This window comes from Jaculus jaculus, chromosome 13 (genome assembly GCF_020740685.1).
Source record: "Jaculus jaculus isolate mJacJac1 chromosome 13, mJacJac1.mat.Y.cur, whole genome shotgun sequence".
NCBI lineage: Eukaryota > Metazoa > Chordata > Mammalia > Rodentia > Dipodidae > Jaculus > Jaculus jaculus.
Window position 1 is genome coordinate 34,079,647 of NC_059114.1, and position 24,380 is coordinate 34,104,026.

General features: G+C 42.9%; 1 protein-coding gene across 3 annotated transcripts in view; it reads left to right on the plus strand.

Annotated features, from left to right (window-relative positions):
- Positions 1 to 6,637: 6,637 nt before the first annotated feature.
- Positions 6,638 to 24,380, plus strand: part of Csnk1a1 (casein kinase 1 alpha 1) — a 54,962-nt gene continuing 37,219 nt past the window's right edge. Inside the window, exons 1-2 of one of the 3 annotated variants that reach the window (XM_045133156.1) lie at positions 6,638 to 6,857; positions 7,473 to 7,579. In XM_045133156.1, the coding sequence (XP_044989091.1) occupies positions 6,735 to 6,857; positions 7,473 to 7,579 (230 nt within the window). In that variant the 5' untranslated portion in view covers positions 6,638 to 6,734. The remainder of the gene's footprint in view (positions 6,858 to 7,472; positions 7,580 to 24,380) is intronic. The other 2 variants (XM_004664761.2, XM_004664762.3) reach the window with 2 other exon arrangements.

Genomic DNA, 24,380 nt, shown 5'->3' on the forward strand with positions numbered 1-24,380 from the left:
GGAAGAAAATATATTTTAGAAGACGACTTATATAGAAAAATGTTTCCAAATCATTAAGAAAAAGCATCTCAAAACAGAATGCATACTATGAACTTTTTTCTAATGTTAAGAAATAGAATCAAGTATATTTATACACATATATATGCTAATAGGCATGCCATGCTAGGGTTTAGAAAATGATATCCCAAACAATGGCCTAAGATTTAGCCTTAGGGGCTGGAGAGCTGGCTCAGTGGTTAAGGTGCTTGCCTGCAAAGCCTGATAGCCTGGATTTGATTCCCCAGTACCCATGTAAAACCAGATGCACAAAGTGGCATGTGCATGTGAAGTTCATTTATAGTTGCTGGAGGCCCTGGCACAACCATTCTCTCTGTCTGTCTCTCTTCTCTCTCCGTGCTTGCAAATAAATAAAGATAAATATTTTTTAAAAGAATTACCCTTAGAAGCAGAGTTTCTCTCTGACCTTAACCTGACCTCCTATTGCTTACTCCTCATTCTCCTCTGAAGCCAGTCATAGAAACCAGAATTTCTCTTCTTTACAGTGAGTCACAGAAACCAGAACCTATGTTCTTCAGAACCAGCCATAAAAAGTAGATTTGTTGCTCTAACCTCACCTTTCCTGGGTGTCACAATTGGCCATAAAAAAAAATTCTCTGACTTGTTTTGTCTCACAGTAGATCATAACACCCCCCCCCATTCCAGAAAGGATTTGACCCCACACACAGGAAGAAGGAATGCTACAAATGAAGGAAGAATCCAGACAAGCCTTGTTGAATTTCCCCACTCAGTCTTCTCTTTAATTAGGTCATAGCTTTTAAAACTTTATTTTATTTATTTATTTACTTTGGGGAGGGGGAGAAAGAGAGAGAGAGGGAGAGAGAGAATGGGCACTCCAGGGCCTCCAGCCACAGCAAATGAACTCCAGATGCATGTTCCCCCTTGTACATCTTGCTTATGTGGGTCCTGAGGAATCAAACCAAGGTCCTTTGGCCTTGCAGGCAAACATCTTAACCGCTAAGCCATCTCTCCAGCCCTGTGTCATACTTTTGTCTATTTCTTTTTTTGTTTGTTTGTTTTTCAAGGTAGGGTCTTGCTTTAGCCCAGGCTGATCTAGAATTCACTATGTGGTCTCAGGGTGGATTTTAACTCATGGAAATTCTCCTTCCTTTGCCTCCTGAGTGCTGGGATTAAAGGCGTGAGCCACCATGCCCAGCCCAATCACATTTCTAATGCTTCAGTGACCATTGGCATTAAAATCACTCTTCAGGGACTGGAGAGATTGTTCAGTGGTTAAGGAACTTGCCTGCAAAGCCTAATGGTCCAAGTTCAATTCACCAGTACCCACATAAAGCCAGATGCACAAAGTGGTATACTAATCTGGAATAATTTGTTTGCAGTGGCTGGAGGCCCTGGCACTCCCATTCTATCTCTATTCTCTCTGCTTGCAAATAAATAAATAAATAAGTAAATATTATTTTTAAAAATCCATCTTTAGGAGCTGGGCATGATAATACACACTTTTAATCCCAGCACTCAAGAGGTTGAAATAGGAGGATTGTCATGAGTTGAAGCCAGCCTAGGGCTACAAAGTAAGTTCCAGGTCAGCCTGGGCTAGAGTGAGAATGTGCCTCAAAAAAAAGAGGGTTAGAAATAATAAAAATAACAAAAATAAAAAGGACAGGTTTCTGGGGAGATGGCTCAATGGTTAAAAGTGCTTGCTTATTATTGCTAAAGACTCCACATACTTGGGCTGCAAGGCCACTGAGAAATCCTGCTGGAACTGAGCTGATAACCTCCTCCATGTAGACCAGCTAACAGAAAGCTAGAAGAAGCCATTCTACATGTAGTTCAATGGGAGCAAGAGATACCACCAGTGGAGATACTCAACAGTGGACACTGCAAGCCTTATAATTGGCCATCCAGGCCAAATCAGCCAAGGGATGCAATAGTGGCATGTCTGTCATGGGAGAAACCAACTGCCCTCTAATTGGACTGGAGGCCCACTCCATGGGAGGGAATACATCCCTGATACTGAAAACTTAAAACAGGGTAGTCATGAGCCCTAGGGGTGTAACATCTGCTGATGTCTGGATAAGTGTATATACTATGCTTATCAAACTGCCCAGTAAGCACTTCTCTTAATATTTATACCCTTACACTAATGCTACTCTCACTTTGGGTAGAGAATCTTCTCTTTTCAGATGCCAGTGACCTTGGCATGACTCAGAAGATAGCATAGTGCTGGAAAGAAGTGACTGGAGTACTGAGTAACATCTCGATCACACCTTCCAAGGCTCAGGGTCTAATGCGGAAGAGGTGGCAGAAAGAATGTAAGAGCCAAAGAAAGGGTAGGACTCCTTACAACATGCTCCTCCAGACACAAAATGGATATCCATGACCTCACCGTGCCTGACACTACCTACACCAGACCATCATAAGAGGAGGAAAAGATCATGACATCAAAATAAAAGAGACTGATTGAGATGGGGAGGGGATATGATGGAGAATGGAATTTCAAAGGGGAAAGTCGGGGGGGAGCGGTATTACCATGGGATATTTTTTATAATCATGGAAAATGTTAATAAAAATTGAGAGAAAAAAAAAAGAATGCACACACAAAAAAAGTGCTTGCTTGCAAAGTCTGCTGGCCCAGGTTTGATTCCCCAGTATCCATGTAAAGCCAAATGCATGTGCATCTGGAGTTTGTTTGCAGGGCAAGAGGCCCTGGAATACCCATTCCCTCTCTCTCTGCTCACAAATATATAAAAAAAGAAATTTTTTTTAAACCTTAAAAAAAATGAGACATTGTTGGTGCTGTCACTGGAAAACAGGCTGACTGGATTATCCCTCTGACCAAGAGCATATTTCATTTGTCCTCAGGGTTTTTTTTTGTTTTATTACAGAGAAAGAGGCAGATAGAGAATGGGTGCTCCAGGGCCTCTAGCCACTGTGTATGGCATATTTTAAAGCATTTCATTTTTCTAATTATTGTACCAAGCAATTCTAAAGATAGTCAGACCAGCTTGTGTTTTGGCATTTAACTGAACTTCTTATCTTTTTAAAATTTTAATTTTATTTATTTGACAGAAAAAGAGGCAGACAGGAGATATAGAAAGAGAGAGAATGGGAGTACCAAAGCATCCAGCCACTGCAAATGAACTCCAGACATATGCACCACCTTGCACATCTGGCTTGCCTGGGGAATCGAACCTGGGTCTTTGGCTTTGCAGGCAAGTGTCTTAACTGCTAAGCCATCTCTCTAGCCCTTAACTGAATTTCTTGTGCTTGCCCTTATTATACTCAAACCCACTTTGATTACTGTGAACTTTCCCTTGATACTTGCTTTGAAAATGTTCTTTCTTCCTTCTTTTTCATTTTTTCTCTTTCCTTCCTTCCTTCCTTTCTTTCTTTTTTTTCTTCTTTCTTTCTTTCTGAGAGACAGAGAGAAAGTGACAGAAAGAATGAATGGGTGAGCCAGGACCTCCAGCCACTGCAAACAAATTCCAGATGCAAGTGCCACCTTCTGCATCTGGCTTATATGGGTATTGAGGAATTGAACCTGGGTCCTTAGGCTTCATAAGCAAATGCCTTAATCACTTAGCCATCTCTCCAGTACATTTCTTTTCTCTCTCTCTCTTTTAATATATTTGAAAGAAGAGAGGGGGCCACTAATTCTGATTTTGCCACTAAGCTATCTCTGATCTTGGACAAGCCACTTTATTTATTTTTGGTTTTTCGAGGTTGGGTCTCACTCTAGCCTAGGCTGACCTGGAACTCTATAATCTCAGGGTGACCTTGAACTCATGGCAATCCTTCTAATTCTGCCTCCTGAGTGCTAGGATTAAAGGTGTGGGCCACCACGCCTGGCTAAAAATTTTTATTTATTTGCAAGCAAAGAGTGTAGAGTGGGGAGTATAAAGAGAGAGGTGAGACAGAGAATGGGTGCACCAGAGCCTCCAGATGCATGTCACTTTGTGCATCTGGGAGAGAGAGAGAATGGGCTCGTCAAGGCCTCCAGCTGCTGCAAATGAACTCCAGATGCATGCAACACCTTTTGTATCTGGCTTACATGGGCATTGGAGAATTGAACCTGAGTCCTTTTGCATTGCATGCAAGTGCCTAACCAGTAAGCCATCTCTCCAGCCCTAAATTCAAATCTTAAGATGAATTCAATGTAAGTCACATCTGAAAAGATTTGTCAGTGATGAAATAGTGACACAGCCCAGAGACAAATGAGGACCCTCACACACAGTAGTACTTTACATAGAACTTTTTTTTTTTTTATTTATTTATTTGTTTGAGAGAGACAGACACAGAGAGCAAGACAGAGGGAGAGAGAGAGAATGGGCGCGCCAGGGCTTCCAGCCTCTGCTAATGAACTCCAGACGCATGCGCCCCCTTGTGCATCTGGCTAACGTGGGACCTGGGGAACCAAGCCTCGAACCGGGGTTCTTAGGCTTCACAGGCAAGCGCTTAACCGCTAAGCCATCTCTCCAGCCCTACATAGAACTTTAATTATATGTCTCTGTAGTACCTCATTTTTGTTGTTTCTATTGAGGCAGTGAGGCAGGCTAGCCTTGAATCCAGCAATCCTCTTACCTCAGTATCCCAAGTGATGGGATTAAAGACATGAGCCAGAAAGCTCACCTCCTCAGAAACATTTCTAGAAGTTTAGATTAGTAGGTCCTAGTGTGAAATTTTTTGGGTTTATTGTAATTGTTCCCCCACCAGCACCAAAAAAAGAGGTCAGATACAGAAAGTAAATTTTTTTTGTTGTTATTTTTATTTATTTATTTGAGAGTGACAGAGAGAGGAAGAGGCAGATAGAGACAGAGAATGGGCGCGCCAGGGCTTCCAGCCACTGCAAATGAACTCCAGACGCGTGCGCCCCCTTGTGCATCTGGCTAACTTGGGTCCTGGGGAGTCGAGCCTCGAACCAGGGTTCTTAGGCTTCACAGGCAAGTGTTTAACCGCTAAGCGATCTCTCCAGCCCCAGAAAGTAAAATTTTTTACCTTGTAAATTAAAGGGCATCAGGCTTTTAGAATACTTTGAGAGATTCAAATGGGAAAGTGGGGGGGATGGGGAGGGAGGAAATTACCATGGGACATATTTTATAATCATGGAAAATGTTAATAAAAATTTAAAAAAAATTAAAAAAAGAAATAAAAAAAAAGAATACTTTGAGAGAGAGTGAAAGAGGCAGGCAGAGCAAGAGAATGAGTGCTTCAGGGCCTCCAGCCACTGCAAACGAACTCCAGACACATGTGCCACCTAGTGCATCTGGCTTTATGTGGGTACTGGGGACTTGAACCTGGGTCCTTAGGCTTTGTAGGCAAGTGCTTAACCACTGACCCATCTCTCCAGCCTAGGGCTTAAATTTTTTTTTTATTTGGTTGCAGAGAGACAGGTGGGGGAGGGAGAATGAGTGTGCCAGGGCCCATTTGGTCTTTTTGAGGTAGTGTCTTATTCTAGCCCAGGCTGACCTGCAATTCACTATGGAGTCCTGGGCTGTCCTTGAACTAACACTGATCCTCTCACGTCGGCCTCCAGAGAGCTGGGATTAACGGCCTGGCCCTTTGAACATTTTAATAAAATTCTGTTTACAAAGTTTTAAACGTTGTAATTTTTTTTTTTTTTTGGTTATATGTACGGTTTGCATTATCATTGCTTTTACTATAACCAAGATACGAGTCAGCCTTTCTTTGGGGAGGGCACAACTTTAACCATGCGCGGTTTCTTCACTGTTATGAACCTTTTCCGTTTATTATGTCGCTAATATTCCTTGCGAAGCACATGTCAGTACTGTTCTTGAAGATTAAGTAGGCAGCAGCCACTTCTAGCTCTTGTCTGCTCTGGTGGAGTGGGTGAGTGCAGAGCACGGGCTCCAGACTTCTAATCAGCGAGCCGGTGCCCACGCGAAACCAGGCTGATAAGGCAGGTCCCCAGGAGTGACCCGCAGAAGGGTCAAAGGTCAAAACACGCTCCCAGGGAACTCCGAAGGAGGCCTAGAGCTTCTCACAGGCCGCGAGATGAAGGTCACCGCTCCCGCCGCACGGCCGAGCAGTTAGCGAAGGCGGCCGGCCAACCGCCGGAAGTGGAAGTGGGTCTACCGCGGGGGCGAGACGGCCGCGCCACGCCTGCGCCGTCGGCAGGCGTTGCAGCGCGCGTGCGCGGCTGTGGTGCTTCGATGACGCTCGTGGCGTGGGCCGTGACTCTCGCGGATCCGGTTCCGCCCTCCCTCGCGCCGCCGACCCTGCGGGGCTAGCGCCCGAGCTCCCTTTCCCAGAGTGCCGCGCGCCGTGAAGAAGCGGCTCCCAGGGACCGGGGGCATTTTGTGTTGGCTGGAGCCGGAGTAACAAGATGGCGGCGTCGGCTGAGTGACCCTCGGCCCGGAGCCGGCGGCAGCGGAGGCAGCGGCAGCGCCGCCCCAGCTCAGTGCGCGGCCTCGCCAGCCTGCGACGTCCCGCGAAAGCGACACCACGGCGGCCGCCCGGAGACGAGCGGCCTCGCCTGAGTAGCCGCACAGCCCTCGTAAGCTGCCCGGCCCGAAGAAGCCGAGCGGTCGGCGGGCCGTTCCCCTTGGCCGATCGCGGCCTGAGACGCCGGGAGCGGCCGCCGTCGCCAGCCCCCGGCCGCCCTCCGCAGCCTCGCCCGGCGGACCGGCCCCGGAGGCCTCCATCCCCCGCTCAGAGGTGTCGGGGCTTGGCCCCAGCCTCCGTCTTCGCGGCGCAGGATGGCGAGCAGCAGCGGCTCCAAGGCCGAGTTCATCGTCGGAGGGAAGTACAAACTGGTGCGGAAGATCGGGTCCGGCTCCTTCGGTGACATTTACCTGGCGATCAACATCACCAACGGCGAGGTAATCGCCCGGGGCAGGGGTCGTTGGCGCAGAGCGCGTTGGCCGCCCGGCCCCCCCGCGACCCGGGCCGCTGGCCCTGCACGCACGCACGCGCGCACGCACCGGGAGTCGGGGCGAGCGAGCTTCCCAGCTCGGCTGCCTCCCCCGCGACTTCCCTAAAAGGGAAAAGCCCGGTGGGAAGGCGGGGGAGGGGGGACGACAAACCGTGAGGCTCCCAGCGTGTTAAGCATGTCCCTTTTTAGTCGTTCTTGAGGAGAAGAGATTAAAACCGTGCCCCCCGCGGCTTTCCTTCTGTTTTCCATATTTAATCCTGCTGGGTTCTTGTGCCAGTTAGGACCGTTTCCATTTACCTAGTTCCTTCAAAATCTGGCCCTAGATTTTGAGGTTGCTTCTTTAGCAATCGGTTCGTTCCAGAGGAAGTGTGGATATTGTCATTACCCCCCAAGAAGCCTTTTGAGGCTGGTGCCTCGTTTTATCACAAAGAGCTCTTCTCGTCCCTCCTGTCACTTCCTCCTTGTTGGAGCGACTTGGAGCTTTGCTAATGTGTCTTCTGCTTCCCAAGTGACACACCGAGTCCATAGGTTCGCTGATGCCCTCCTCCCTCTCTCCCCGCAGGAAGTGGCAGTGAAGCTAGAGTCTCAGAAGGCCAGGCATCCCCAGTTGCTGTACGAGAGCAAACTCTATAAGATCCTTCAAGGTGGGGTCGGCATCCCCCACATACGGTAAGAACCCATAAGCACATAGTGGAGCTTTGAAGAAAGCACAGCATGGGGAAATGGCTAGAGACACGGTTGGGACCAGCCGAATCTGGACCTTGCTGTGGAGTTCCCTGTAACCAGTTGTTATGACAACTATGTCAAACGTAAATTTTAGTTTGTCAACTGAATTAAAACAATTCGTTGGTTACACTGCTGCGATTAGCTTCTGTCATTTTTCCTTTCATTTGCAGTTAAGCAGACAGGTCGGGTTCTCTTTGATCCCTACGCGGAAGGTTTGTCTTCTGCTGTCTTTACGGCGGCACCTTTGATGTTTTGTCCTCCCAGTGACCGAGCTCAGCCTGTTCTGTCTGCTATCCGGGCTGGCTTGGGAAATGGCTGCTCTTTTGTTGTGTTTTTGTTCCAACATGTCTTCCTCCTCCGCTTAGAAAATGGCGGAACGACGTGACTCAACTCGTTCCTGCCCTTTTCTCATCTTAAGTTCACAAATTATGCTTCCTTGATTTCCTCTCAGCAGCCTTAAATGGATTAACTCTTTGAAAAGCCGAGGAAAAAAACTTCCTGAGGTGGTGAGATCGAGGGAGGGAAGATGGCATAATGACAGTAGGTTGTTCTGTCTGCAACAGATGCGACATGAAATTGCTAAATTATACTAATTAAAAATTTTCATATTCTTCCCCAAAGTGCTTATTACTCTTTCCTTTTGTGAATCATAATGCTTGGTACATTTTAGCTTGTACTAAGTTTTTATGGGAAATGGGAAAGGCAGTTTGAACAGTAGGGACGACGTTGAAATCTGTTACAAATTAACTGTATAAAAGAAAGCCTCACTTAACTTGATAAGTATCTTTAATCTGTTATTTTGTCAGTAAAATTTAAGAAAAACTGTCTTTCTTGGGTGGTGAGATATTGGTGAGTAAAATAGAAATAGTAATCAGTAATAGTAAAAGAAGATCACATAAAAAGATACTGTGTTCTTTCAAGTGGTTAGTTCTTTTTATTTTATCTTTTTATTTTTTTATTTAGAATTTTGTTTTTTTCTAGATAGGGTCTTGCTCTAGCCCAGGCTGACGTGGATTTCACTACGAAGTCTCAGGGTGGCCTCAAACTCACAGGGATCCTCCTACCTCTGCCTCCCAAGTGCTGGGATTAAAGGCATGCACCACCACATCAGGTCCCCTTCCTTTTTTTAAAGATAAGGGTATCATTCTGGCCCCTGTTGGCCTGGAACGCTCTTAAGATTCTCCTACCTTAAGCCTCTCTGAGTGTTGGGGTTAAAGGTAATGGCCACCTCACCTGGCTCCCAGATGGGCTAATGCTTTTTGTAAAAGGTTTTAGGTAAAGTGCTTTTTGTTTTGTTTTGATTTGTTTCTCGAGTTAGGGTCTCTAGGCCAGGCTGACCTGGAATTCACTTTGTGTACTCTCAAGATGGCTTTAATTCACATCGATTGGTCCTCCTGTCTCTGCCTCCTGAGAGTTGGGTATGCCACCATGCCCAGCAGATTAATTACTTTTGATTTAATTTTTTTTTTTTTTTTTTTTTTTTTTGGTTTTTGGAGGGAGGGTTTCACTCTAGCCCAGGCTGACCTGGAACTCACTAGGTAGTCTCAGGTGGCCTCGAACTCATGGTGATCCTCCTACCTCTGCCTCCCGAGTGATGGGATTAAAGGTGTGCGCCACCACGCCCGTCTCACTTTTGAAATTAACCTTTTTCAAGACTAGAAACTAAAATTTAGCTTAAGACCTCCCCCTTTTCTAGCAGTACTCAAAATAGTTGCTAAGAGATCCAGAATAGCTGAGAATTAAATGGAATGAGAAGTACTGTATTCTTTCTATTCCAGTTTCTATTAAGTAGTGGGTTACCTACATGAATTAATTCTGATGTGGAAACCATCAGAATAACACTGTAGAGTCTCATGCTCTGTGGACTGAGCTAGCTGCGAAATACACTACTTTAAAAATCCAGTGTGAGGGCTGGAGAGATGGATTAGTGGTAAAGGCGTTTACCTGCAAAGCTTAAAGACCCAGGTTTGATTCCCCAGTACCCACGTAAGCCAGTTAACACAAGGTAGTACATATATCTGGAGTTCATTTGCAGTGTCTAGAGGCCCTAGTGCACCCATTCTCTCTATCTGCCTTGGTCACTGTCTCTCAAAATAAATAAAATATTTTTTAAAAAAGAAAACTTTATTTAAAAAAAAGTGTGAGCCAGGCGATATGGTGCACACCTTTAGTCCCAGCACTTGTGAGGCACAGGTTAGGAGGATTTCTGTAAGTTTGAAGCCAGCCTGAGAATACATAGTGAGTTCCAGGTGAGCCTGGGCTAAAGTGAGAGGTAGGGACTTTGAAAAACAAAACAAAACAAAAAAACATAAAATCAGCTTTAATAAGTTTTTAATGAAATTGAATGATGGAATAATGTACCATTGGTTATTAATGATGGATTATCTGAAAATTCCAAATTTCTGTGGCAAAGATTAATGTGAAATTGGAGATAATCCAGGTTTGAGTGTTGGATCAGTCATCATCCTCATCTTGTGGCCAGATCAGGGCCTTTGACTCCTGCTGGATAGCTTTCCTGTTACTTTTTTTTTTTTGGTGGTGGTGGTTTTTTCAAGGTAGGGTCTCACTCTAAGTCAGGCTGACCTGGAATTCACTTGGTAGTCTCAGAGTGGCCTTGGAACTCAAAACAATCCTTTCTACCTCTGCCTTCTGATTGCTGGGGTTAAAGGCATGTGCTACCATGCCTGGCTTCTATCACTGGTTCTTTACAGGGAAGGTCACCTGTGTCTGGCACCTTTGACATAGCATAATTCTTTTAAGATTGATCCATGTTAGAAGACACAAATCAGTTTAAATTTAATGTATTGTGAATCATTTTCAACCAACACTAAATATCAGGTGTTTTCATTGTCTGGTAGCTTTTACTGGAGGACAGTGCAGATACAGACCAATTAGGGCAGTGAGTAATGTGCTGAATAAGCATATGAATAAATTAAACCAACTTGTGAGCTGAGTAGTGGATGCCTATTATAGGAAGGTGAATGCAGAGTTAGGCTTTCTCTGGGTGGGGCTAAATAGATTGCTCAGGAAGAAAGCCTGGTGAACTGGTTGGGGAGGGCATCCAAGAATAGAGTGGCTTCTGGGAGTGGTTCCTTAGGCAGAATGTGGTAATTGTGTAAGGGTGGAGAAAGTGTACATTTATTTCAGGATTGCTAGGGGCAGGTACATAGAAACAAATACAGTTTATTAGTTTTAAAGGAAATTATGAAAGGACAGTTTTTGCACTGAAGAGTAGTAGATGGGAAAGGATTGCATAGAGGTTCTTAATAGCTTGGTAAATACTGAATTAAGTTGGCTGGTTAGTTTTAGGTAGATAAAATATGGCACTCTAAAGCCTGGTGTGGTGGCACAGTCCTTTAATGCACAGTCCTTTAATCCTAGCACTGAGAAGGCAGAGGTAGGAGGATCATTGAGTTTAGGCCAGCCCAGGAGTTCCAGGTTAGCCTGGGCTAGAGTGAGGCCTTATCACCAAAAAAAAAAAAAAAAAAAAATCAATAAAAGTGAGGCAGTCTTATCCATTGAATGACAGCAATTATTTTTGCCAGATTTTTTCTTCATACACACATATATGCATATGTATATATATGTATACACAATCTGTTATAGGATTTACCCTAAGATACTTAGGGATATCCTAAGACAAGCTCAAAACTACCTGGCCTACATAGATGGCCTGCCTAACCAGCTTCTTCCTATAGAAGCCTAGCTTACAGAGCAAGGGTGAAAAGATGGCATCCAGTGTCATGCCATTTTAAGCAACTATATCCACGCCACTTGTGAATAGACACCATGATGCTCACTTGAAATTACTGCTTCTGAGCTGGGGGTGGTGGCTCATGCCTTTAATTCCAGCACTCAGGAGGCAGAGGTAGGAGGATTGCCTTGAGTTCAAGGCCACTTTGAGATTACAAAGTGAGTTCCAGGGCAGCCTGGACTAGAGTGAGACCCTACCTGGAACCCCCCCCCCAAAAAAAATAAAAAGGATGAAAGAAAAACAATTACTGCTTTTGTTACAGTTTCTTTTCTTGGTGTTACTTAGAATTGTAAAGAAACAATTTAATGTGTATCTAAGCAGTTTTTCCAGGCAGGATCTCACTCTAGCTCAGGCTGACCTGGAATTCACTATGTAGCCTCAGAGTGGCCTCGAATTTACTGTGATCCTCCTACCTCTGCTGGTATTAAAAGCTTGCGCCACCACGCCCAGCAGCAGTGCAATTCTGAAAGTATCAAATTTGAGTTCTACATCTCCGTGTGGTATTGAATGTGGCCTTAACTTCTGGGTTATTAGTTTGCTCAGCTATATAAATTTTTTTTTTTTTTTTTTTTTACTATTTTCTAGTTCTGTTGGGGTGGGAAAATGCTGATTAGAAAGGCTTGGAAATTCTGCCCTTCTTGGGGTGAGGGTGAAATACTTATATGCACTTGAGAAGGGTTTTGTGTGAATAAGAATTTCCTTCTTCAGGTGGTCATGGTGATGGCATTGTAGTTCTCAGGAGGTAGAGGTAGGATTGCCATGAGTTCAAGGCCACCCTAAGACTAAATAATGAATTCAAGGTTAGCCTGGGCTAGATTGAGGCCCCTACCTCAAAAATTAAAAAAAAATAAAATCCCTCCTTTAAAGTCTTTTGCTCAGTTCATCTCAGCCCTTTCAGTTCTGGAATTTTGAGATGTTTTAGAGGATAGTAGTTATAAAACATTTCATCAGTTTGATGTTATATCTTACCTTTAAATATTATTTTATGGCTAAAGTAGCACATAGAACTTATCTGCTGGAAAACTATTGACCATTAAACAAGAAGTATAGCTGAAATATACTTTTATAGGAAAATCATGTATAAAAAAAGATGGGTTGAGTCATGGGAGAATTAATTGCTTCTGTCTGTGTCTTTTAGCCAAAAAATATGTTAATTTTTTGTTGCTATTTTTATTTATTTATTTGAGAGCGACGGGGGGGGGGGAATGGGTGCATCAGGGCTTCCAGCCACCACATACGAGCTCCAGGTGCGTGCACCCCCTTGTGCATCTGGCTAACGTGGGTCCTGGGGAATGGAGCCTCGAACTGGGGTCCTTAGGCTTTACAGGCAATGCTTAACTGCTAAGCTATCTCTCCAGCCCCTTATGTTAAATATGCTAGAAGCTATTTATACCAAGTACAAGTAGCTTAATTTTAATTAATTCTAAATTTTCACCATTAACCAACTTAGATTTTTTTGTTTGTTTTGTATTTTGAGTTAGGGTCTTACTCCAGCCCAGGTTGACCTGGAATTCACTGTGTAGTTTCAGGCTGGCCTTGAACTCACAGCAATCCTCCTACCTCTGCCTCTTAAGTGCTGGAATTAAAGGCATGGACCACCTTGCCTGGCAACTTTATTTATTTGAGAGAGATACACACAGACAAACAGATAGAGAAAATGATTATACCAAGGCCTCTGGTCACTGCAAATGAGCTTCAGATGCATGTGCCGCCTTGTGCATGGGTTTGAGGTAGCCCCACTTGGGGCTCAGCCGTGGTGGTCCATGCCTTTAAATCTCAGTTTAGAGGCAGTGGTAGGATTGCTGTGAGTTTAAGGCCAGCTTGGGACTGCAGAGAGAGTTCCTGGTCAGCCTAGGCTAGAGTGAGAACCTACTTCAAAAAACATTTTCAAAAAGCTCATTCTTTCCATCCATTTTAAATAAATGAAAGAAATTTAAAAACAAAATGAAAAAATGACTATCCCAAACAAGCTGGGATGATGGAGTATGGCTTTAGTCCCAGTGCTACCGAGGCTGAGGTAGTTGAGTTTCTGTGGGGTTTTTTTTTGACAATTTCCCATAATTTGAGACAATAAACCCTTGTAATCCCCCCCACACTTTCTCTTTGCAACTCCACTCTCTCAGTCAGCCTCTCTTTTATTTTGATGTCATCATCTTTTCCTCCTCTTATGATGGTCTTGTGTAGGTAGTTTTAGGAACTGTGAGATCATGGATATCCAGGCCATTTTTGTGTCTGGAAGTCCTACCCTTCCTTTGGCTCTTACATTCTTTCTGTCACCTCTTCAACAATGGACCCTGAGCCTTGGATGGTATGATAGAGATATTTCAGTGCTGCACACTCCTCTGTCACTTCATGTCAATATTATGGTGCCTTCTGAGTCATCCATGGTCACCACCACCCAAAAAGAGAAGCTTCTCTAACAGAATGAGAGTAGCATTAATACATGGGTTATGAACATTAAGACAAGTGCTTACTAGGCAGTTTGGTGAGCATAGCATATACATTTGGCCAGACTCCAGGAGACGTTATAACTCTAGGGCCCATGACTTTCCCTCCCTCATGGGAATTCAGTATCAGACATGTATTTCCTCCTGTGAGCAGACCTCCAGTCCAGTTAGAGAGCAGTTGCTTTCCCCTGTAGACATGCCGCTATTGGCATCCATTGGCTCTTTTGGCCTGGCTGGCCCAACTTAAGGATTGCAGTGTCCACTGTTGTTTATCTCTGCTGGTGAGTTCTCTGTCTCCCATGGAACTGCATGCAGTGGAGGTTTTTCCAGCTTTCTGTCAGCTGTTCTACAGGGAGGAGGTTTTCAGCAGGATTTCTCACTGACTTTGCAGCACAAGCATGCGGTGTCTTCAGCAATAGGGTCTTACCATCTACTCCTGGTGCAAAACCAGTAGCCTTGGCAATGAACTGCAATGTTTTGGGGGTATCAGGGACCTTCCTGGCCAACAATGTGCTGGAATATGTATTCAGTTCCTGGCTCTGAAAATTTTCTATTTATTTTGGAGGTGGGGAGAGAGAGAAAAGTATGGGAAAGCCAGAACAAGCTTCAGATGCATGTGTCATTTTGTGCAGCTTTTAGTGGTTACTGGGGAATGAAGTCAGGCTTTGTGGGCAGGTCCCTTTATTACCCCTGAGCCATCTCTCCAGCCCCACTGTAGAATTTATCTGACAGAAGAAACATGTGGCTATAATGGCCTTTGGTGGCTGCTTGGTAGTAGTTGATGTCTTTAGCTTGTTCTTTGTTGAAAACCTAGGGCGCTGCCTTTGCCTTGCCTTAATGATCAATGCACTGGATGTGTTGTGGCTGTTGTAATGAGGATTTTGGAAGCGCTTAGCTTGGGTTGGGAATGGGACTCAGTTGGTAGAGTGCCTGCTTAACATGTAAGGAAGCTGTGGAAGTAGGGGCATGAAGATCAGGAGTTCAGGGTCATCATTGGCTACATAGTAAGTTCAAGGCCAGCCTGGGCCATATGTGACATTGTCTCAATAAAATGCAGGGGGCGGGAGGGCAAAAGGAGTGAAAACATTTTCCAGGCATTGTTCATAACTAAGGTATAATTGGACCAGAACCACGTACCCTCTTTGAGCTATACCAATCATTCTCTAACTTTGTAACACATTGGAATTACATGAGGATCTTTAAGAAATAACATCTCTATCCTAACCTAATGTTTTGATTTGATTTTTGGAATATGAAGTAGATTTTTAAGATGTTTCTCAGGTAAATTTGATGTGCATCAAAGTTCTGGAACAACTGCATAGCTGATCCCATTTTTCCTATAGCTACTTCTCAGTAAAGTGTGTACTTGTTTTGTTTGTTTTGCTTTTTGAGGTAGGGTCTCTATGTAGCCCAGTCTGACCTGGAATTCACTGTGTAGTCTCACGGTGGCCTTGAAGTCATGGAGGTCCTCCCACCTCTGCCTGCCAAGTGCTGGGATTAAAAGTGTGCACCACCATGCCTGGCTAGAATTTGTTTGTTTAAGAGAGAGAGAGAGAGAGAGAGAGAGAGAAAATGAGTGTGTGTGTGTGTGTGTGTGTGTATGTTTGGGAGCGTCAGGACCTCTTACACTGCAGGTTCTATATGTACCTTGTATACCTGGCTGTATGTGGGTAGTGGAGAATTAAACCCAGGCTGGCAGGCTCCTTTAATATCTACTGAGGCATCTCTCCAGTCCCCAGAATACATTTTGCAATGTGTATAAAAGTTGCCAACTTAAAACAAAGAATCTCTAGGAGTGTGGGGAATGTAGTTAATGGTAAAATAATTAACTTGGTATTCCAAAGGCCTGGATTCAGTCCCTAATACTGCAGAAAAGAAAAGGAAAGGAAAAAGGGAGTTGGAGTAGGTTCGCATTGCTGGCAGAAATCACATGATCAAGATCATCTTGTGGGAAAAAAGGATTTATTTTGGCTTACAGACTCGGGGAAGCTCCATCATGGCAGGAAAAACAATGGCATGAGCAGGAGGTGAACATCACCCCCTGGCCGACATAAGGTGGACAATAGCAACAGGGCAACAAGGTAGTGAGCCAAACACTGGCAAGGGGGAGCTGGCTATAACACCCATAAGCCTGCCCCCAACAATACACTGCCTCCAACAGGCATTAATTCCCAAATCTCCATCAACTGGGAATCTAGCATTCAGAACACCTAAGTTTATGGGGGACACCTGAATCAAACCACTACAGAGAGAAAAGATAAAAACAGTATGGTGGCACATATTATCGTTCCCTGTACTAACTTAGTAGCTAAGGTAGGAGATCACAAGTTTGAGGCCAACCTGGGATATGTACTCCCTTGTTTTAGAAAAGAAGAAAAAGGGCCGGGCTTGGTGGTGTACACCTTTAATCCTAGCCCTTGGGAGGCAGAGGTAGGAGGATAACCATGAGTTTGAGGCCACCCTGAGAGTGCATAGTTAATTCTAGGTCAGCCTGGACCAGTGTGAGACCCTACCTTGAAACAACCAAAAAAGAAAGAAAGAAAGAGAGAAAAAAGAAAAGAAAAAGGGGCTGGGGAGATGGCTCAGCAGGATGAGAGCTGTGTGTAAGCATGAGGAAGTTAATTCTATCCCACATAAAAAGTTAGGTATGGTCACATATGTCTGTGACCCTGGTGCTGAGGTGGATAAAGACAGGAGGATCACTGGGTCTCCTGTTCAGCCAGCCCAGCTAAAAAATGGAGAGCTTCAGGCTCGCTGAGAGGCTATGTCTCAGAGAAATGAGGCAGAAGAATGCTAAATATCTTCCTCTGGTTTCTGCACAAATGCATGTTAATACACAAATATTACACACATGTCAAAAGTATTTTTTTTAAGTTTAAAGAATAGGCTGAAGAGATGGCTTAGAGGTTAAAGACACTTGCTTGCAAAGCCTAATGACCTGGGTTTGCTTTCCCTGAACCCACATAAAGCCAGGTGCACAAAGTGGCACATACATCCAGAGTTTGTCTGCAGTGACTAGAGACCCTGGCACATCCATATTCTCTTTCTCTCTAAAATAAGTAATAATACTAATAATAATAATTATTTGCTTTTTCGAGGTATGGTCTCACTCTAGTTCAGGCTGACCTGGAATTCACTGTGCAGTCTCAGTTTGGCCTCGAACTCCCAGCGATCCTCCTACCCCTGTCTCTGTAGTGACGGTATCAAAGACGTGTGCTGCCATGCCCAGCTTAAAATAAATCTGTATTTTTTTAAGTTCAAAAAGATGAACCACTGGCTAGTGAGAAAAAGGACAAGAATCATTGCAAAAAAATGACAGAGCCAAAACTAGAACCTTTGTTTAACATGTTTTCTGTTCATTTTGATATGTAAAATTTTGATGTCCTTGCTTTTTCTTTTTTTGTTTGTTTGCTTGGTTTTGGGGGGCAAAGGGAACAGGGTCTCTAGCCCAGGGTTACCTGAAACTCACTTGGTAATCTAGGTTGGCTCCAACTCATCCTCCTACTTCACCTCTTAAGTGCTGGGGTTAAAGACATGGCTGTTTTTTGTTGCTGCTGCTGCTGCTGCTGCTGCTGTTTTTGGTTTTTCAAGGTAGGTTCTCCCTCTAGCCCAGGCTGAGCTGGAATTAACTATGTAGTCTCAGGCTGGCCCCAACTCACAGTGATCATCCTACCTTGGTTTAGCAGACAGCTTCAGGTTCGCTGAGATGAACTTCTAGACCAGGCACAATTATTAAGGAAGGGATATTTATTGAAGCTTATAGACCCAGGGGAAGTTCCATAATGGCAGAAGAAGCTGGCCTGCTTTCACAGGACCAAGAAGAGAGAGAGAGAAGCACAAGCCTAAAAGCCACACAGCACAGCACACTTCAGGAACTCCAGCTAGGCACATTTGCATATCTTTAGATTGAAATCTGAAACCCACCACCACACCTTAAGATCCACCCAGTGACACTGCCTTCAGCCAGGTGGCTGCAGATGAAAACTACAAACCATAAAAACACTGAATATATTGGAGGGCCATGTATTCAAACCACCACAGTTGGCCTCCCAAGAGGTGGAATTAAAGGTTGTGCACTACCATACCTGGCCTGATTTTTAGGTATTTTTTAAGATTATTTATTTATTTAGTTATTTGTTTGAGAGAGAGAATGAATGGGCACACCAATGGCCTAAGCTACTACAAGTGAACTCCAGACACATATGCTGTCTTGTTCATCTGGCTTTATGTGGGTACTGGGGAATCAAACCTGGGTCCTTAGGTTTTGCAGGCAAGTATCTTAGTCACTGAGCCATCTTTACAGCCCTCTGATTGGGAGAAATAGTGGGTGCTCCAAGGCCTTTAGCAACTGCAAATGAACTCTAGATGCATGTGCCACCTTGTGCGTCTGATTTACATGGGACCTGGAGAACCAAACTTGGGTCCTTATGCTTCACAGGCAAGCAAGTGCCATCTCTCTAGCCTTAATTTTTTTTTTTTTTAATTTGAGACAGAGAGGGAGAGAGAGAGTTTTTTAACATTAAACCTTTTTTTTTTTTTTTTTTTTTTTTTTTTTTGGTTTTTCGAGGTAGGGTCTCACTCTGGCTCAGGCTGACCTGGAATTCACTATGTAGTCTCAGGGTGGCCTCGAACTCTCGGCGATCCTCCTACCTCTGCCTCCCGAGTGCTGGGATTAAAGATGTGTGCCACCACACCTGGCAACATTAAACTTTTGAGTAATGTAGTGAGACTGTTGCTGGGAATTAAGATAAAAGTGGTTAAGATAACAGGTAAAAAATAGGCTTTTAGCTGGGTTTGGTGGCACATGCCTTTAATCCCAGCACTTGGGAGGCTTTCTTTTCAAGGCCAGCCTGAGATTATATGGTGACTTCCAAGCCAACCTGGGCTATAGTGAGACCCTACCTCAAAAAATAAATAAATAAAACAAGGGGGGAGGGAATTATGGTTTATTGTCTATAATTATGGAAGTTGGCAATAATAAAAAGAGGAAACAAAGCAAAAGACATCAAAATGGAAGGGAGACTAATTGGAGAGAAGGGATTCAGTGGATGGAGAATTTGAGAGTGAGGGACAAGGTTGGGTGCTGGGTGGGAATTATGATTAAGGTATATTTATGAAAGTTAAGTTAAAAAAAAGAAAAATTGCTGTTTTCCTATCCTATGAAAGAATCAGCTTTGTTTCCTCAGGAAATTTGATGTCATCCTCTAAAATATAAACTGAGTCTTCATAATTTGTGCACCCTTCTTTATTACCTGTGTCAATTGTACATGCTACATTGTAAGGAAAATAAAAGCTAGAAAAGCAGGAATCTGGTTTTCTTGTTAATAAACATTGATTGTTGAATGAAGCAATTGCATTGGTAGTGGGTAGTGTCATGTATGAATGGTGTTTGTTTCTCTTCTGGAGTCAAGGAACATGGGTGCATCTTTGAAGGCAGAGGGCAAGGAGGTGAAGACCTTGTATATCATACATAGTTCAAAGGCCTTCATGCTGGTCACCTGTGAGAAAGTAGTTGTGCAAGCAATTTTAGGAAGTAGGGTTCAATTGGAAAAGAGGGAAGACTAATCATGTCATATAATGGTTATTTTTTCTTTTTTAAAATTTTACTGTAAGCCACAATTTTTTCTCAATTTTTATTAACATTTTCCATTATTATAAAAAGTATCCCATGGTAATACCCTCCCTCCCCCCCCCCACTTTCCCCTTTGAAATTCTCCATCATATCCCCTCCCCATCTCAATAGGTCTCTCTTTTATTTTGATGTCTTGTTTTTTTCCCTAAGCCATAATTTTTATCCTTGACTATGATTTTTTTTTCCCCCAATCCTAATGTATTTGTGAGGATAGGGAGAATGAATAGAATTGGGTCTGCAGGGCTTCTTGTCTCTGCAAAGGGACTGCAGAGGAATGGTGTCAGTTTATGCATCTGTCTAGTTTTACATGTGTACTAGGGAATCAAACCAGGAGCAACAGAGGCTTTGCCAGCAAGTGCCTTTAATTGCTGAGCCATCTTCTCAACCTGGTACCTACTTTACTATATTCTCTTTATTGATTTATGTATTTATTTTTTGGTTTTTCGAGGTAGGGTCTCACTCTGGCCCAGGCTGACCTGGAATTCACTATATAGTCTTGGGGTGGCCTTAAACTACCTCTGCCTCCCAAGTGCTGGGATTAAAGGTGTGCACCACCACCCCCAGCTATTTTTGGTTTTTGAGGTGTAGAGTCTCACTCTAGCCCAGGGTGGCCTGGGATTCATTCTGTATTCCCAGGGTGGCCTTGAACTCAGGACGATCCTCCTACCTCTGCCTCCTAAGTGCTGGGATTAAAAGAGTGTACCACCATACCTGGCTATATTTCCTTTTTAAAAGAGAGTCAGAGACAAACAGAATTGATGGGCCTCAGCGACTGAAATCCAACACCAAATGCTTGCGTCACCTACTGGGCATGTGTGACCTTGCATTTAACTCACTTTTGTGTGTCTGGCTAATGTGGGTTCTGGAGAGTTGAACATGAGTCCTTAGGCTTCACAGGCAAGTGCCTTAAACACTAGCCATCTCTCCAGCCCTATATTCCTTTTTTTTTTTTTTCAAAATGTTTTCATTGTGTGTGTGTATTTATGTTAAACACGGCATTGAACACAAATACATGTTGTGCATTGAGCATATTCCACTGTTACGACTATTTCTTTTCCCTCCCAATAGTCTTGTTCCCCTAGGCACTTTGCTTTCATTTTCATGTCATATATACATATATGTTCTTAGGTATCTGTGTAAAATCTAGGAAGCAAAAGAAAAACATTTGTCTTTCTGAGACTGGCTTCATTCGCTTAATATGATTATGTGTATTTGTATCTGTTGTCTTGCAAATAGCTTTTTTTTTTTTTGAGGTAGGTTCTCACTCTAGCCCCAGCTGACCTGGAATTCACTATGTAGTCTCAGGGTGGCCTAGAACTTGTCACGATCCTCCTACCTTTGCCTCCCAAGTGATGGGATTAAAGGCATGCGCCACCACACCCAGCATTTAAAAAAAAAAAAATTTGTTTGAGAGAGAAAGAAGCTGAAAGCGAGAGAGAATGGGTGCTCTAGCATCTTCAGTTCTGCAAATGAGCTCTATATGCATGCATCACCTTGTACATCTGGCTTACATGGTTCCTGGGGAATTGATCATAGATTTTTTTGGCTTTGCAGGCAAGCACCTTAATCACTAAGCCTCCAGTCCATGTTCTTTTTCTTTAAGTACATTTATTTATTTGCAAGGGGGAGAGAGAGTGAAGAGAAACAGAATGGGCACTCCAGGGTTTTCCAGCAGCTACAAATGAAGTACAGATGTATGTGTCCCTTTGTGTATGTGGTTTTATGTGGGTATTGGGGAATTGAACCTGGGTCAGTAGACTTTGCAAACAAGTACCTTAGCTTCTGAGCTGAGCCATATCTCCAGCCCTGTTCATTCTTTTTTTTTTTTAATAAAAATTTTTATTTATCTCAGAGAGAACATGGGCATGCCACGGCTTCTGACCACTGCAAACACATCCACACACCATTTTGTGCTTCTGGCTTTATGTGGGTACTGGGAAATTGAACCTGGACTGCCAGGTGTTGCAAGAAGCACTTTTAACTGCTGAGCCATCTCCTCAGCACAATAACTTTGTTCTTTATGGTTGAAAAGAATAGCATTGTGTGTGTATATGTATTAGGAGTTTTAAAGTTTTGAGACAAGGTCTTAAAATGTATCCCAAGCTGTCTTAACAGATGATGATCTTCCTGTCTCAGACCGGTAGAGATTTTAGAACAGGAATAAAATTTCTACTCCTTAGCCAGGCTGCCCTCCAGATCTTCTTGCCTCTGCTTCCCTAGTGTGATTATAGGCATGTGTCACCGTTCCTGGCATTAGCAGAGAAATGCAACCTAAACTTATTTTAAAAAATTATTTATTTGTGAGCAGCTCAAGCTGGAGGCCGGCGTGGAGAGGACCAAGGTCTCTCAGGCAGCTGCAGAGCTTCAACAGTATTGCATGCAGAGTGCCTGCAAGGACGCCCTGCTGGTTGGTGTCCCAGCTGGAAGTAACCCCTTCCGGGAGCCCAGATCCTGTGCTTTACTCTAAAAACTGTAGGGAAAAACTTTATTGAAGAATGCCTCCAAGTCTCAAGTAAACAGTTTTCTAAATGACTTAGATATTTCAGACCTTTTCTGGTCTGGTCCTATATGCAGAATTCTACAGAAATTAATGATTCTTCTATTCAAATAAGGAAACCAAGTAAAAGAGTAGGATTTTAAAATGATAAATGGCTTATTTCTTGTGCTGAAATATTTTGTATTAAGACAAACAGAAATCTTACCACCAAATATACTAAAATGCATCTCTTTCATAAGTGAAATACTGTATTGCTATATATGGAATATCATGTATGTTCTATTTACTGGATGTTTACATTTTAGGAAGAAAACATTTTTACTAAAATAATTGGGTATTTATAATTTGTTGTTGTTAAGAGTTTTATGTTATAATAAAATTTGTTCTTAGGGATTTAGAATTACTAACTGAAGAGAGGGAAGTATAAAATTGGGAGAGGAGAACAAGCTTTACTAATCACATGATATCTTGATTTTCTAAGTGAGATTTTCATTTCTGAATGAGAAAAAAAAATTTTTTAACACTAAACTTAAAAGAAGTTTCTTTTCAGACTTGTTTGAAAGGATGTTACATTATGTTAGGTTGCCCCATCTTATATATGATGTAAATTGATCTTTTTTTGAAGTTCTTTTATACTTTTGCTTGTACTTTTATTGTCCTTCAAAAAATACTTTTCATGTCCTTAAAAAGAGTTGAAAATGTGACAGAACATTGCAAATGGTTAAAAACAAGTCATGTGCAACGATCACAAGCTAAGGGAGTTATTCATGTCACAAGTGTTTTACTTGGATTATGTGCCGTTGATTGAATTTGGGATACTTTTAGAGCCATCCATTGTGTTTGTAAAGGAAATCTTTGAAGAGCTTGAAAATAAAAGTTTTACCTAATTCATCATTGTCTGTGACAACAAAAAAAAATTATTTATTTGAGAGAGAGAAAGAGGCAGATAGAATATAGGTGTGCCAAGGCCACCAGCCATTGCACATGAACTCCAGACGCATGCTTCACCTTATGCGTCTGGTTTACATGGGTCCTAGAAAATCAAACCTGGGTTCCTAGGCTTTGCAGTAACTTTGCCTTAACTGTTAAGCTATCTCTCACACTCTCAAACTAATTTTTTTTTTACTTTGTTTTTTCTAGGTAGGGTGTCTAGCCTAGGCTGAAAGAGTGTCACTGAATTTATCTAATTCTCTTTGGGCTCTAATTAGGGAAATCTTCAATTAGAGATTACTTTGCACATTATTTCTTTTAAAAGTGATTGTGAAATTGCCTTAAATGTAGGTAATGCTGGACTAGTGGTAATTGTCCAGCACTTGGAAGCTAAGGCAGGAGGATTGCAGGTTCCAAGGCCAGCCTGGGTTTCATAACAAGATTCTGTGTCCCAACAAACAAAAAATGATGGGGAAATAGCTCAGCAGTTAGAGGCTCTTGATTCCAAAGCTTGATGGCCTGGGTTCAATGGCACATGCATTTGCATGAGCAAGAGACACTGACATGCTCTCTCACTCTTCTCTTCCTCATCTTTCTCCTCCTCTTCCTTCTCATTTCTCTCCTTCTCTAGATAAAGGGCTGAACATGTAACACAGTAGTAGAGTGGTGGATTCCATCCCCATCACCTTTAAAGAAAAAGACCTAGGCAAATTAGATTTATTAGATTTATATAAAAATCTGTTAAAGCTCTTAATAGTGTCAAACATTTATTTTGGCAAGGTCTTGACAACTCTAACACTGGCTTAGTGCTGCAGGATGAAAGTATAAAGAGAGAAAAAAGGCTGGACATGGTAGCACATGCCTTTAATAATCCCAGCAGTCCCAGCACTGGGGAGGCAGAGGTAGTATAGCCCTGAGTTGGAGTCCACCCTGAGACTGCATAGTGAGTTCTGGGTCAGCCTGGGTTAGAGCAAGACCGTATCTCGAAACCCCCCCCCCCAAAAAAAAGAAAAGATAGATAAAAAGGAGAGAAAAAAAATGAAAGAAATGTAAAATTGAGAGGATAAGGAGAACTTTTAGTTTATCGTTTACTTTTAATACAATTAATTAATATTACCCTCATCTCCTTACTCCTACTCTCTTTGGTTTGTTTCAAGTAAACATTTACATGAGCAGAGAGAATAGAGAGGTAAGAAAGAGGAAAAATAATCACAGCTGGTATACAGGGGTTTAGGTGTAATGAGGACGCACCAGTTCTGCCACTGTCACATTGACATGTCTGTTTCTTTTTTTAGGCTAGTGGGCAAGACCTATGGAAACTTAAATATTCTTCTCCTTATTAAGTTACATTTTTTGACACAAGGATGTGAAGTAGATTTTATGTGTTTGATGGTAGTTATTCATGTCTCAAGTGTAGGAAGTAGTTCTCAAAAAGAGGTGAGCAACCGTTGTAGGAAGACACTTGGACTTCTTAACCCTACTTA